General features: G+C 32.4%; 1 protein-coding gene across 1 annotated transcript; it reads right to left on the reverse strand.

Annotated features, from left to right (window-relative positions):
- Window positions 1-3,292: 3,292 nt before the first annotated feature.
- LOC133178448 (angiopoietin-2-like) lies at window positions 3,293-7,658 on the reverse strand. The gene is made up of 4 exons (XM_061313145.1): window positions 7,253-7,658; window positions 6,400-6,536; window positions 3,590-3,755; window positions 3,293-3,396 (listed from the first exon to the last, which is right to left on the reverse strand). Exons 1-4 carry the CDS (start codon window positions 7,656-7,658, stop codon window positions 3,293-3,295), a joined length of 813 nt encoding a protein of 270 aa, XP_061169129.1.
- Window positions 7,659-15,423: the final 7,765 nt, after the last annotated feature.

Raw genomic sequence — 15,423 nt, forward strand, 5'->3', positions numbered from 1 at the left:
CCATATTTCTATTGATAATACAACAGGCACTAATTCTAAAAAAGTTATATCTCTCATTATATCTTGATCTTTCCATTGCTCAGGCCATGCTAGAAAAGTCCAATTACATTTAAAGTATGCACCACATCCCAAATTATTAGCACCTGCACTATCAGTAAAAAATTCTAAGACATTGGAATTTGTCCACTCAGACTCGGGAAAATATGATACACCATTAAAATTTTGTAAGAACTTTAACCACATCTCCAAGTCGCTTTTCATGCCTGTTGAAGTTCTAATAAAGTGATGATGTTTAGACGCACCACTCATTGCATCATAAAATCTCTTATTAAATGCCCTGCTTGACATAATTGCCCTACCAAAAAAATTAAGCATCCCTACTAAAGACTGTAAATCTCGAAGGGTAACCTTCTTTTTTCCTAACATGTCTTTAACCATATCTGTCAACATGATAACTTTGGGTTGTGGTATTCTTATAACCATTTCAATAGTGTCAATTTTTAATCCTAAATATGTAATTCTTGTAGTATGGCCTGCAGTTTTATCCTCAGCTAATGGGACACCAATGTCAGTCGTAATACTTTTAAAATTTTACATAAGCCGAATACACTCTGACGTTCCCCCTTTTCCAGCAAAAATAAAGTCATCTAAGTAGTGATCTAAAGTCTCTAAACCAGTTTGAAATTTTGTTAACCAATGAAGGAATGTTGCAAATGTCTACCATATCTTACAACTTATTGCACAGCCCATTGGTAAACATTTGTCTATGTAATAAAGCCCATCTACCGAGAACCCTAACAAATCAAAATCACCTGGATATATTGGTATTAATCTAAAAGCACTCTTAACATAAACTTTCGCTAAAAGACCCCCTTTCCATAACCCACAAATCATGTCTACCACCTTGTCAAATGACGAATAATTTACTGTACATAGCTCTGGAGCAATGAAATCATTTATACTATTTGATTCTGGGTATGACAAATGAGTAATCATTCTCCAACACCCATCAGATTTTGGAATAATACCAACTGGTGACAAATGAAGATTTGATATAGGAAGTTGACTAAATGGTCCTAATACCCGACCTAATCCTATTTCTTTTTGTATTTTTTCCATCAACTCGACGTGGTGATGCTGCGCTGATAGCAAGTTTTTAGAAGACACATGAACCCTTGGCCCCGAGTACTGGAGTTTAAAACCATTTAAAAATCCATCCTTTAAAAATTGGGCTGTATTTTGATCTGGATAATCGTTTAAATATTTCAATAATTGATCCACTTTAATGGTGTTTTTCCTACGTCCCATATTTTTCTGTGGTCTATATTGTTGGGGTCTTGTACTACTACTGGCACCTGGGGCTCGAAAGGGGGGTTGAAATCTGGGTATTCCAGGGGAAGGAAAGTGACCACTATGCTGGTTGTAACCCGGATACGATTCCCCTTTTAGCGATTGAAATTGAGCTATATTTACTTGTTTCAAAGGACATGCGGAGATGGGGTGACCATTGTTACATTTAATGCACACATGCAGATACCCACATCCCTGTTTGTTACAGAAGCCCCTGTAGTTGAAGTTAAAACATTTGTTGTGCAATATTTGCCCAGGTGAGGATTGGGTTGAGATGGCCTGTGGCGATGGGGCATGCATGAACATAAGCCAAAGTTCAGGATCTATAGCTGCCCAGGAAATTGATGGGTTAACACTTCGTCTTAATCTGAACTGTTCATCATACTTTTTCCATCCCATACCCATCCCTCTTGCAGCCCCTAACCTAATGTCGTGCATGTATTTAAACAGACCCTGCACTTCATCTTGATGGGCTGAGGCATAAATGCTACTATAAATCAAAAAAGCATCAGACCACTTCTCAATTGTATTAATATTAATGTTAGCTTTTGAACTTTCTTTGGTAACAAGCTCTCCTTTTTCATTGAAGTAAATTTTCTTCTCAGATGCTTCAGTAATAGATGTATTGTCCAATAATAAACTTATATCAACATATTTAGAATTGACAATTTTATCTTTGATGTTCTGAGAAACATTGGACGACAACAAATTGTTGACAGACTCAACCATGTACGGTGCTTCATAATCAAGCACCACATTGTCACTCAGACTACCTGATGTCTCTGCGGCACTAGTTAGGCCATCCTGCAGACTTTTTGTTGCTGTACTTTGTGGTTCAGCCTGGGGCAGATCTCTGGGCTTTTCCTTACTAGCTGTGCGCTTTCTCTTTGAAGTGCCTCTTGTCGAAGTCTGTGCAGTGATTAATGCATCTTCACCTGCCGTCCTTCCTGTTCCACTAGACTCAGGAGGGGGGTTTACTGACCTTGGATTCCCTTCAGTAGCACCAACCCTCACTGTTGTATTGCGTTTTCTTTTTGGCATTTCTCATGCAACATAAAAACTTACCAATTTATCACAAATTTAAACAGAATATATCCATATTTCTCGGATATGGATTGCGTCACCCAATTTCATACATTTCAATAACTAAATATTTCCAGAAATAAAATTAATCATAACTTCCGTGATATTCTTGATAAAAGATTACAAAATCAGTCAATTTTATATAATTCCTGAGGCACCTATTTTATCACGCTACCATATGCATGTGCTTATGCAGCAGACGACAATCCAAGACCATAGTTCATTTAAATATCAAAATTATTTTCAATAGATGATAAACTTGTATGAAATGTTATTAAAGTTGCAATATCAGTTACAATAACAATTTTTTACCAGTCGATTACTTGTATTTTTACCAATTTATGCTCTTGATAGATCTGCGTCTGTTCACCATTCAGCAACCAGATTTAAAAGGGAGCCCGAACCCGATGTTAATTATGGAATCTCTGTACATCATTCATCAAACCCGACTTCTTTTCTCATAAAATAAATGCATTTATTTTTGATAATTAAATAGATGCTATTATTTTTTTTTAATCGCTACAGAACACTAGTTAATATTGTTATTAATTAAGAATTCTAAACAATATGAACAATTAATCTTTAAAGAATATTATTTTACTGCATTTTTTTCATTACAAGAAAATATTGGCATGAAAGCAAGAATGAACATATTAAGAAAACATTGTACATATTTTCATGTTGCATAGAACAAAACGCACGTTATATCCTTGACATTTAGTCTTTAAAGCAAAGGTCTGATCATCATTGAAGTACTTTTCAAGGAATCGAGCTGACTCCATTGAATGTTCTTAAGATCTTTTGTGGCACTATCAGCATACACCCCATTCAGGTGGGAAACGTATCCTGTCTGGTACCATCAACCGCCTTGAAGTATTTCAGCACTATTTTCATACTCTCTTTCATCGTTATCCTGATCTTTTGTTGTAAAATTTGCTCCGCTATGATAAGTTAGTCCATTCCCTTAAATAAAAAAAATAGGAGAGAGATCTTATTTTCAAAAAAAAAAATAAATAAATAAATAGATAAATAAATAAAAAAATACCAAACACTTGTTAGTAAACATGGATACGGAGAATTTGTTTTTAAAAATATGAATAACTCAAAATTGAAGACATACAAGGGTATATGAAAAATCTAACAAATGTAAACTTACCTGCAGTTCCATTATAACCTGATACACTGAGTTTGTATTTGCTCTGCTCGTCCCCTACTGAGAAACTAGAATATCTAGCAAAGGTTTTTTTCACCGTTATATCTCTCAATACCAACACGGAGTTCATTCCTGCCTTCCTTTGTGAGTAAGTGTATGGCCTCGTTACCTTGAAGTAAGACATTTTTTTTTAAATATTCTCCTATGTTGATGCAGTTGGACTTGTCTAAACTGGTGACCACTGATTTCAAAAAGAAGGCCACATTTCTGATTAGACAACATTTTTGTCTACCGATTTTACTGAAAGGGACCTGACATATACATCGTAATTGGCAAGATTTAGGAAAACACAACGTCCTTACACATAAAATCCACATTTCAACAAATTAAAAAATATATATAATTTTTATCCATACAGAAACAAAAACATACATTTTCTTCAGTAGTCACAGAAAACCAATAGATGGAAATGTACAAACATCTGAGGTACTAGAAGAAAGGTGACACTTGCTGTTTTCTATAGCTGTGTGTATAATAATTCAAATCCAACTAGAAGCCTTTTCTCTTAACGAAAGAATTAGGTTTTCATTTTATCTTTCCTAATATTCTCAACAAGGTCAAAATTGAAGAGAGGGAATGGGGGACTTGTTCATTACAGATATACATATGCTGAAGAAAAACATTTTCTCTGATTAATTAGTATCATTTATTGGTATTCAAAGTAATACTAGTAAGGGAGTTTCTGGCTACTTCGTGTTCAACAGATTATGATATGAAGTTATGTGTGCAATCAACAAACATTTTTTTCTGAATGACTTGATTGTAAATTGAACGAAAAATTACATATGTAACAGGTTGTTACAAATTGCACAATTTTACCAAAATCGTTAACACCAAAGCGTACCAATTTTTTTTTTTTTTTTTTACACTTTATACAACCATTCCCCATGATAAATTAAAGTTCAGGGATTTTGACATCACAGACAGCTGCTTTTTCAATAGAAAATGAACTTCGTAAATATACTTACTTTGTCATTGGTCATTTGCAAAATTGATTTGTCAAAAAGCATTCTGATTGCACACACTAGTACTCTAAAGTATTTATTAAAAATATGCTTGAGTTTCTAATTGATAATATCTTTGTAGTTTTTGGAGATCAGGTCTTCCAATAATCTGTCAAAATTCTCATGGATACCAATTGCGCCCTGTTAGTAGCAGACTTATTTTTGATGTCCTATGAAGCAGAATCTATTTAAAAAATCATTCATGAGAAGAAAACATTTGCTGTGGCCTTCAGCTCGACATTTAGATATATCAATTAACAATAGTTACTGCCATTCATATGTCGACTCGATACATCCCAGTGAACTTGAAATAAAAGATGTCACAGAGTCTGACACATCTGTTTCATATTTGGATGTTTTACATGAAAAAGACATAACCTAACAAAACTTTTTCATAACCGTGATGACTTCAATTTTTCTATTGTCAACTTCCCTTACTTATATAGCAATATACCCTTATCACTTGCATATTAGGTTTATATATCCCGGTTGATTCGATACGCAAAAGCATGTTTCACGTACGAATAATTTCTAAAAAGAGACAACCTATTGAAAAATAAGTTAAGTTAATGAAACATGGATATCAACAGTCTCGTTTATAGTCATCATTTCGAAAGTTCTATATTGGTTGATACAATGACCTTGTCAGCAAATACAATCTATCATTAAGTGATATGCTGGCTGACGTTTTTCATAGTAATTGTTAGGCCATTATTTACACACAGAATTGTCTACGGACTGTTCCATTTTTCCGACCATGACAACTAGCACACGGCGGATGTGACAGGTCGACAGGGGATGCTTACTCCTTCATGGCACCTAATCCCACCTCTGATATTTTTAGAGGCCCCTGTTTGCTTTGCTCTCAATTTGTATTGTTTCAATGGACTTTTGAGCCTGATTACTGTTCGTTACCTCCATATTTCATCGTGTCAATAACATAATTTGTTGGTGCTTTACATGTAACATGGTATGTCATTAGGAAGGTTCTATTGATGCTCGACATATTACACTAGGTGGCACTGAGCTTCTCCTGGGAAACTTGATATGTTACATTATTTTGGGGAAAGATTCGCTTTTAGTCCTGAAAATTTCATTTAAAATTATAATTCACAAACAAGCAAGGAATTAGTTTTAAAGTAAGGTTAAAGTCTAAAGAAACACTATTGTTCACAAAAATGACCAACAGATAAATTAGTCTTCAGTTGTAATGAAGAGTTAACTACAGAACATCAAACTATTTTTTAATACAAATACGGCATTTATGCTCACTGAATTTCCTGTAAAATTAGCATAAAGCAAAACACAAAAAGAGACGCACTGGTTATTTACATGTAAGAAAGATAATGATGTGAAAAGTTATACCTATCCAGTAGCTTTTAGAAGGATCACCAAATCCAGTTTTATATTCTTCCCAGGTACGAAAAAAATCTGTTAACCCGTCAACTCGTTTTTGTATGACCTGTTTTTAAAAAAGATTTTGTACAAGATAAGCAAAAAAAAAAAAGCAAACAAAAAAAAAAAATGTTATCAGTGCAAGAATAATACTCAAATAAAACAAATACCCCGAAAAGCAAATAAATAAGTAAAACATTATGCAGGTAATGTTTTGCATTTTAAGGAATTATTAATGATTTTATATGAAAATTTTCATCTATATCCCCAAGCAGATTCTGAAGTTACTAATATTTTAGCCGATGTTATCTTTTTCTTCTAAATGGACATATATACCTATATACGCGTACTTACCGTCCACCCTCCCCCGTCAGTACTCATGTCACAGTACACGGATTTCTTATCCCCGTCCAGGTATATTTCGTATTTTCCATTTTTCCCTTTTAAATCGGGATTGCTTTGCAAGAGTTCCATGCAGTCTTGTGGGACGACTTTAAACAAAAGGAACAATTAATAACAATTATATGTATGACAAGAAGGAAAAAATATTCAACAGCTTATCAAACATTATATACATGGATCTCAGATTACCGACTGCATGATGAAGTAAATGCATCGAGCTTTTTGATATTTTTTTATTAAATAAAAAATTGAAAAATCATTTTAGATTGAAATAAGACCAGAACTACAACCAAATTAAGGAATTGTCTCTATACATAGTCCTTTACTGATCGAACTATTTCTCGTTCATTCTAATAAGAATTTATCTGGAATATATTTACAATAAAAGTATTTTTTCGTAAAAAGAATATCAGCTTATTATTATTATTATTATTTATTTTTATGACTTCCTGTCTAGTTGCTTTTAGGAAAAAAGTTAATTTCCAGTTTAAAGGAAATTTTCATGTAATTATGATACATGGTTAGCTTTATGCAAATTTAATGTTCCCAGCAATGAGACATCAATATAATTTTGAAAAAAAAAATCAAAATAGAATGAAATTATAATTGGAGTTGTTCTTTCAACTCATCGCTAAAACTTTTCAAATAATTCAGTAATTTGAATGTATTTTTCATCGATGTTTTAGAAAAAGAAACTTGAAAGTTCAAGTTACAGTGCAATAGCAAAAAGAAACAATTACCTTTTGGAGTCGTGAAGAAATATCAAGCAGTTGAGTTTTGGAATTATGTAGATCTTCAAGAATACTCTCCAATGTTTCATTAACATATATTGAAAAACTCTTAAAATTTTCTTCAAAGTTCTTAGTAAATTCAGATCTTAATTCTTTTTCAAAATTTGAGATTTCATCTTCTATCCTCCGTTGCCATTTTTTCACATTCCTCATTTCTTTTGTTACGTTCCTAGGCATCTTCCGTTCAATTTGAGTGTTATTCCTATCATCTTTGGCATCCATTGCCAAATTTTGAATTTTCAGAACCATAGACAACCGTACCGAACTGTCTCGATTGGGAACATCCTGGAAAACACCGGACACTTTTCCAGTACCAGGAGACGACTCCGATTTTTCCAGGGAAGCACTGTCTGCTAAATCAGGAATTATACCAATGATCCCATATAACCAAACAAAGCTAGCAATCAACAAAATCTTCATAGCTGTAGATATATCATGAAATGAAAGCAAATTGTTTTGTAATTGTATTTTTGACGATATATATATGAAGCTTTAGACAATCTCTCAACATAAGAATGCAATTAATGCTCAATAAATCACTGGAAACATTGATATGCTGAAAAAGTAACTAAAAGTACATATGTATGTGTGTGACCAAATATTTCTCTGCAGTTTCTGTAGTATTGTTTCTGAAATGTATACAGATTCCTGAGAAAAGTACTTTTATTATAAATGTCGCTTTTAATTAATAAACGTAACAGAGGCGCAATTGGCTCAGTAGGAATTGGGTCAAAAAGGAAACGTGCAATCAAAGTCATATTTAATACTTGGAAGAAATTAGATTGAATTCTGAAATTATCTTAAAGTGGAAAGTTCCAAACCTTGAACTCAAATGACAATTTTTATGCAGGATTAAACATATGCTCTGTACCTTGAATAATTTTTTTTTTCAACAAAGGCAGAACCACAAAAACAATTTTAAAGATTTTATGAAAAAGCAAGGTTGTTTCCTAAATATGTTAACTTGTCTAGTAAAAAAATGATTTAACATTTCTCATTCTTTCAAGTAAAATATATTGCCTATACACGTTCTAGAGAAATGGACAATCCCTAGAACTATCTTGCTACTATCGTTATGATTTTTTTTTCGGGTGATCAATATCTGTATTTTATACCGAGAAGGATTACTTTATTTCAATGTAAATCAAACAACGAAACAACATGTCCCATATTAAAAATGTTAGTGTTACACAGAGATTAATAACGTTTTCATGTAATCATTTTTCTCATATAATGCCTTTTCATTGAAAAGCAACATATCCTGCGATGAAATTTTATGCTGTATGTATTTCATACAGTCACAGCGTATCTTATACTTCTGTCTGGCCAAATTGACAGCATTCCATCCTTCATGGCCCTTTATGTCAACCACATTCCATTCAATTAACTTAAATACTGGGATGCATATCGTATACATGAATAAACTCATTTCAGGTATCCGACTTTCAATAATATTAACGTTAATATGTCTATATTTTTCTTCGTGGAGAATAAGTTATAAAGTCAAACACTAGTATTTCCTCTGAGTTATACAAACATCTGTTTTAAATATAAAGGTAACAAATACTTAAACATTTAAAAAAAAAAAGATATTCTTAAATTAAAGTATAAACATGTATGTCTTTCGTAGATGAAAATTAGTATGTACTTGATTGTACAGGGGCGATCTATACTTCCTCATCATAGAAGTAAAACAGTATAGAAAATGTACATTTTTTACCAGGACTTTTCTTTATTTAGAAAACTACTTTTTGATTATTTTTTCTTTTCCTTTAATTGTTTACCGTTAGAAAGTCCTTCAATTTGATACTCTGACATCAATCTAGCTTTCACTTCAAGAAATAAAACTAGGATCAATTAAATAATAGATCATACCTTTATTGCTTATCCCATTCATTTTAGAACCAGACATTTTATGGCAAAGAATATCTTTTGTTCCAGTCGATATTTGTCAACATAAAAAAGAGAAAATATCTGTTTGTAATTAAAAAACCTGAATGAAGACCTCACATGTAGACTTCAAAGAGATTCTTGGTCTTTTATCTAGTTCATATTTCTATAGAAAAAAAATTGACTTTTGTTAAGAAAATAAAATGAACACTACTCAGACTGAACGCTTTTCTAATGTAATCGATATCTATAATGGTTAAAATAAGTTAAAAGCTAACATGTATTTCATTCTTTGAAAAAAAAAAAAAGATTCATGAAACTGGTCATATTACGTAAATACAGCTTCATTTCAATGTCCCAAGGCTCACCATTTGCCTGGATGGTTCACATATAATATAATGGATCTAATATATCTTAGTAATGTTCTTAGAAAATTCTTAATTAAAATTTTTGATTACTTCTTAAAAGTCTACTAGTACTGTGCCTTATTGAACATTTTTAATTGAGATTATGAATTAAAAAATATATGTGATGTGTATAGAATTTCAATATTATTCATTAATTCTTGCAAACAACACAAGTTAATAAATTCCCATTAACAAAAGGTGCTCTCGCTCGAGCGAAACACAGACAACTTTTATTGGGTGAAGGAATTTTTTTTATCATCACCATATCCGCCTTTTTCAACAAACTCGGGATGATCATTTAAACAAATAATTTCCATAGGCGAATATACAATTGCACCAGACATTAAATATGCCGCAAATTGTTTCTTTATCCCGTAATGACATTCGTTTCTCCTTGATATCATAATAGCAGTGGAGTAGATACATATGTATTAATTCTGCACATATATAGCATAGGTGTTTTCATCTGTTTATGTCCCAGTTCCAACAACATTTTAGTCCAATTAAAATCAACACTTCTTATTTAGGTTACCGAGTAATGACCATTTTCGAAATATATTTGATCAGGGGAGAGACACACATTGGCCACGGTTCCTCCCTTTGCATTACACAAGCTGTATTAGTATCATTTTGGAAAACTTTAACAGTGGATGGATAAGATGCAATTCAAGGGAACAGGTTGTTCAAACATTTACCCAAAACATTCACCTAAAAATATTAAATATCATGATTTTTCTAACCAATTATAATTTAGTACTTAAAAAAGACATATTCTAGCTATAATAATTAATGTAATTTTCTTTATCTGCATATTTACAATGTAGATCTTCTTTTCATGGGCTTTTAAAAAGTATAAATACAAATGTAGTATAAAAATAGCCTTGACTACCCATCACTCTTACCTGTACTTGATTTAAGGTTTTGCCAAAGGTCAAGATGTCCAAAAATTTATGTTTTTTATAGCTCCAAAACTATGTGAGGTATAAAGTTAAAACTTTTACAGTTTATAAATATATCATTGATTAACAGATGGAAAGTATCATTTGAAAACAAATATTTAAAAAAATATATTTTTTGAGGAAAAAAAATCAAAAAATTTGCATATTTAAAAAAAAAATGCACCTGCTTAATTCTGTACTTTTAGTGAAAACCATCATTGCCGAAATACTATATGTTTATCAATGAAGGGTAAGTTGGACATGAATGGTCTCTGAAAGGCTGTTATTGAAAGCATGAAATGTATAAAGACAAGACCCTTATAAAATCAGCCATTTGCAATGTACTTTCGGTTTCAAATCTTAACATTTGGACAAAATAAACAGGGAAAACAACTTTCCAGAGGCTATCGAAGTCCAACCTGCCCTTCATTGATAAACATCTATTGTTTCTGCAATAGTGGCTTTCACTAAAAGTACGGAATTAATTAGGTGTATTTTTAAAAAATATATGCATTTTTTTAAAAGAATTTTTCTCAATAAATATTCTTTTTAAGTATTTGTTTTCAAGTGATACTTTCTATCTGTTAATCAATGATATATTTATAAACTGTAAAAGTTTTAACTTTAAAAACCACATAGTTTTGGAGCTATAGTAAAAATAAATTTTTGGACATGTTGACCTTTGGCAAAACCTTAATACATGATAGAAATAGATAGTTGAAATGTTATAAACCACATTAACCCAATATGTCATTAAATTGATTGATTGATTGACTGATTGATTATATGTTGTTTTAGGTCTCATTCGAGAATTTTTCACTTATATAGAGACGCCACCATATACCAATGAAGGGCTTAAAATGTAGACCTTTTATCATAATCGGATCAACACCATTCTGAACTCCAGCCCCTGTACCCTCTAAACCGTTGTATTTGAGTCTGGAAGAGTTCACAGTGGTATTGGGCAGAGTATGAATTATTTATTTACTAAACCACACCCGCGGCCTTTGCTATTCAAGTGAGAGTCACACACCAAATTGAACAACTCGTACTATTCTCTGTAAGCCTATATAAATACTAATGAATATTCAGGAATATTTATCAGTATTCTTTTTTTTTATTATTATTTTGATGGCCTTTTGATCTGACAACTCATCTCTCCCTCTCTGGCTACTGGTTATGGGGAATGACCGTTTTTACCCATTCTGTATAAATGCAACTGAAAAAACACAACTCGTCATTTAGGCGAGGCATCTTTAGTCAACGCAAATTGTTACTTGAATTTTAACTTACATTAATGTCCCATTTAATCCTTTTTACTTTTTAACTGCACTTAAAAATTTATATTAAACTTTTTGCACAATATTTAGTTTTTACACCCTGTTGAAAATATATACAATCAACTAACTTTTCGCCAGTAACGTACGATTGGTTGTCCCTTTACCCTGACCAAAAAGATCTTGCTATAATCAAGTTACAACACATTGATGCAAACAAATACCCTCACAGAACCTCACAGGTGAAAAAGTTCAACCACTTGTACCCAGCATCCATTTCTATTTTGATTGAGTAAACATTACTGCATGTGCTACCTTTCCCCTCAAAACAATTGCTTCTGTCATATATCTATTTTTATGCAATTTTTGTCATGATAAAAAGCCCCACCATTTACAAAAATCTTGTCCTCAAGATTTATAATGAATGAATCTAAAATGCCATTTTTGCTCACCTGAGTCAAAGGCTCAAGTGAGCCTTTTTTATCAAAGAGTGTCCGGCGTCCGTCTGTCGACTGTAAACTTTTCATATTTTCGACTTCTTCTCAAGAAGCACTGGAGCAATTTTAACCAAACTTGCCACAAAGCATCCTTGGGTGAATGGAATTTACGTTTGTTCACAGGAAGTGTCATGTCCTCTTTCAAGGGAAGATAATAAAGAATTCGAGAATATTTGGTGTCATCTTTTAAAAATCTTCTTCTCAAGAACCACTGGACGAGAAAAGATAAAACTTAGTGAAAGCTTCATATGACATACACTTAATTCAAGTTTGTTCATATCATAACTCCCCGGGGGTAAGGCGAGGCCACAAGAGGGGATCGAAGTTTTACATAGGAATATGTAGAAAATGTCTTTAAAAATCTTCTCAAGAACAACAATGCCATGATAAGTCATATTATAAGAGAAGTATCCTCAGGTAGTGTAGATTCAAGTTTGTTCCAATCATGACCCTAGGGGGTAGGGCAGGCCACAACAGGGGGTCGAAGTTTACCACAGTAAAATATAGGTAATATCTTTAAAGATCTTCTTCTCAAGAACAGCTAAGCCGTTTTTAGTCATATAAACACAGAGGTATCCTCAGATAGCGTTTATTCAAGTTTGTTCAAATCATGACCCCTGGGGTAGGGAGGGGCCACAACAGTGGGTCAGTTTTAAATAGGAATATATATGTGTAATGGTTAAGGGGCATTTAAGTTAAACGCATTGAAGACTTCAAATAGTGGAATGACCTGGCAGCCCTTGGAATGGACTAGCCAAAGGGTATATAAGGCAAATCTTTGAAAGGTCAGGCATTCAGAAGCTAGCTGAAGAAGTTGGACGTTGAATCAGAAAAAAAGAAGTCCCATTTATTACTATTAGCATGTAAGGATGGGATAAGTCCTAATTTATGATCTTGAATTTTGGTAAGAGTTATCTCCCTCTCTTTTTAATAACCAAAAAAATATCAATTCTAAAAACAATCTGGTAAAAAAAATTGTTTTCAATTGTCATTCTATTTCCAATGTGTTTCAATGCATCTTTCCATCACAGCATTTATTGATATTCTTCTTATTTGAACTTATATATATATATATATATTTAAATATTAATACATGTATAATTTAATGGGGAATTTGGGGGTTATGAGCCTTGGAAAGCAAAACAAATGATAGGTCCATCTGCTAAAAGTCTACAAAATTTACCAATTTGAAGAAGAAAACCATGACATCTGCATACATAAAAAGAAAAAAAGATGGTGGAGATGACTGGGTCATATTTGTATAGTGTTAATAGTCCCTGTTTTGTTACAGCAAAATATCATTTTGAAAAGTTCAAATTGTCTTGTCAACATAATAAAGGAACCGCTATGATTACCTACCTGGATCTGCCTATGCTATAAATGTAGAAATTACATGCATCACTGGTCCTACGGATACAGTCGCTTGAGTTCACAATAGTTGGTTATAAATGTTTTAAAGTGTTAAAATAAGAGTAACTATATAAATGTGCGCAATCCATGATATTTCTCTCCTCTAAGTAACTGTGATTATAAATCCAAAATACCAATGAATTAACTGAAAGCATAATCAAACGTACATCTATATCGTTTAAGACGTGAAAAAAATTTGTCTTATTACTCTTTTAGAGAATGTCAGAACTAAATCGTATTTTTATTATCAGTAAATTCGATACTTTTATTACCTTTACGTAGATGTGAGTAAACAATTTGCAGTCATCTAAATAAATCGGAAGGCGAATTCAAGACACAGACACTAGACGTTTCAAAAATTTTCTGCATAAATAAAATTTGTTCCATACCATTATTACATAATATTATTATTTTCGGAGATGGAAATGTTTTAATATATTTCTGAAGAGAAAAGTTTGAAACATTCATTATGTTCATATGATCAAAAGTTCCGTTTGTGATAGGGAATATTGCGAAAAACCAAATCTTCTCTTTAAAGATATTAAAAAAATTGGATTTATTTCAGAATGGATTAACGCTTTCGTGCATAAGTAATATTTGGTAGCCATTCCACACATAAATACAATGAATCACCTTCCGTTTCTATTCCATTTTTCATATGATTGGAAAGATTTTAACACAACGATAGTCTCCTTGTATACTAACTTTTATTTCATTTACAAACTGAATAGTTAATGCTGAACACGACTCGTGAGAGGAACAGACTTATCCAAAGTTCGCGAAATTTCTCTTCATTCGGCTTTATTCCCGGATCCCTGGTTTTTGTATACCGTATATACTCGCCTATAAGTCGTTTTTTTTGGAGTTAAATTTTAGTCCAAAACTCTAGGTCCGACTTATAGGCGAGTCATAAAAAGATTAGTAATATCTGGACGTCGAAGTGTAGTATGGATATATCATATCATTTATGCATTCTGAGATTATACATAAAGTACAAGTATTTACATATTTTAATAAATTTATTTTTATTTAAATTGTGCATTATGTATTTTTCTTAATGATTTAAAATTAAATATCGGTTTCATTTCTAAGAATATTAACCGAAACCAGGTTAAAATATCAGATCAATGGTTTGAAATTGTCAACTGATTCTAACAAAAAGTTGCACCGACTTATAAGCGGGTCAATGGCAAATCCCTCTAAATTAACCTCAAAAAATACAACCGACTTATAGGCGGACCGACTTATAGGCGAGTATATACGGTAAGCTTTTTACTTGTTCACTGTTCAATATACATGTATAATGTAATACACATTTTTGATGCCTCCAGTACATGAACAATTATGAAATACTCCAGCGATAATAATAACTGCTATTCATGTCATGTCAGGAGAGAAAGTTTAGCCCCGTTCTCACCTACAGCGGTTTTAGCACAGGGTTGACGCGGTTTCAAAGTTCAAGGCCCGAGACGCGTAGTTTTTTAAATTTTTTTTTTTTACATTTCATTACGTAATTGCTTACATTTACTAATTACAATGAGGACCGTGTGAGTTCAGGTTTGGTAGAGTGTTAGAGTTTAAAACGAACTACCTTCGCAGAAACACGAGATTGCATATTTTTAATAAATTGTAGCTGAGAGAAAATGTTGTGTATACGTATGGAATGACTACGAACTGGGATCGAGAGTTGCTTTGTAAAAACGATTATTTGCGGTGTTAAGACGGATTGTCGCGGTATCACAACGAATCTGACTGAGCGTTGAGGA

This window comes from Saccostrea echinata, unplaced genomic scaffold (genome assembly GCF_033153115.1).
Source record: "Saccostrea echinata isolate AGI-Se365-2 ecotype Australia unplaced genomic scaffold, CSIRO_AGI_Sech_v1 ptg000003l, whole genome shotgun sequence".
NCBI classification, from domain to species: Eukaryota; Metazoa; Mollusca; class Bivalvia; order Ostreida; family Ostreidae; genus Saccostrea; species Saccostrea echinata.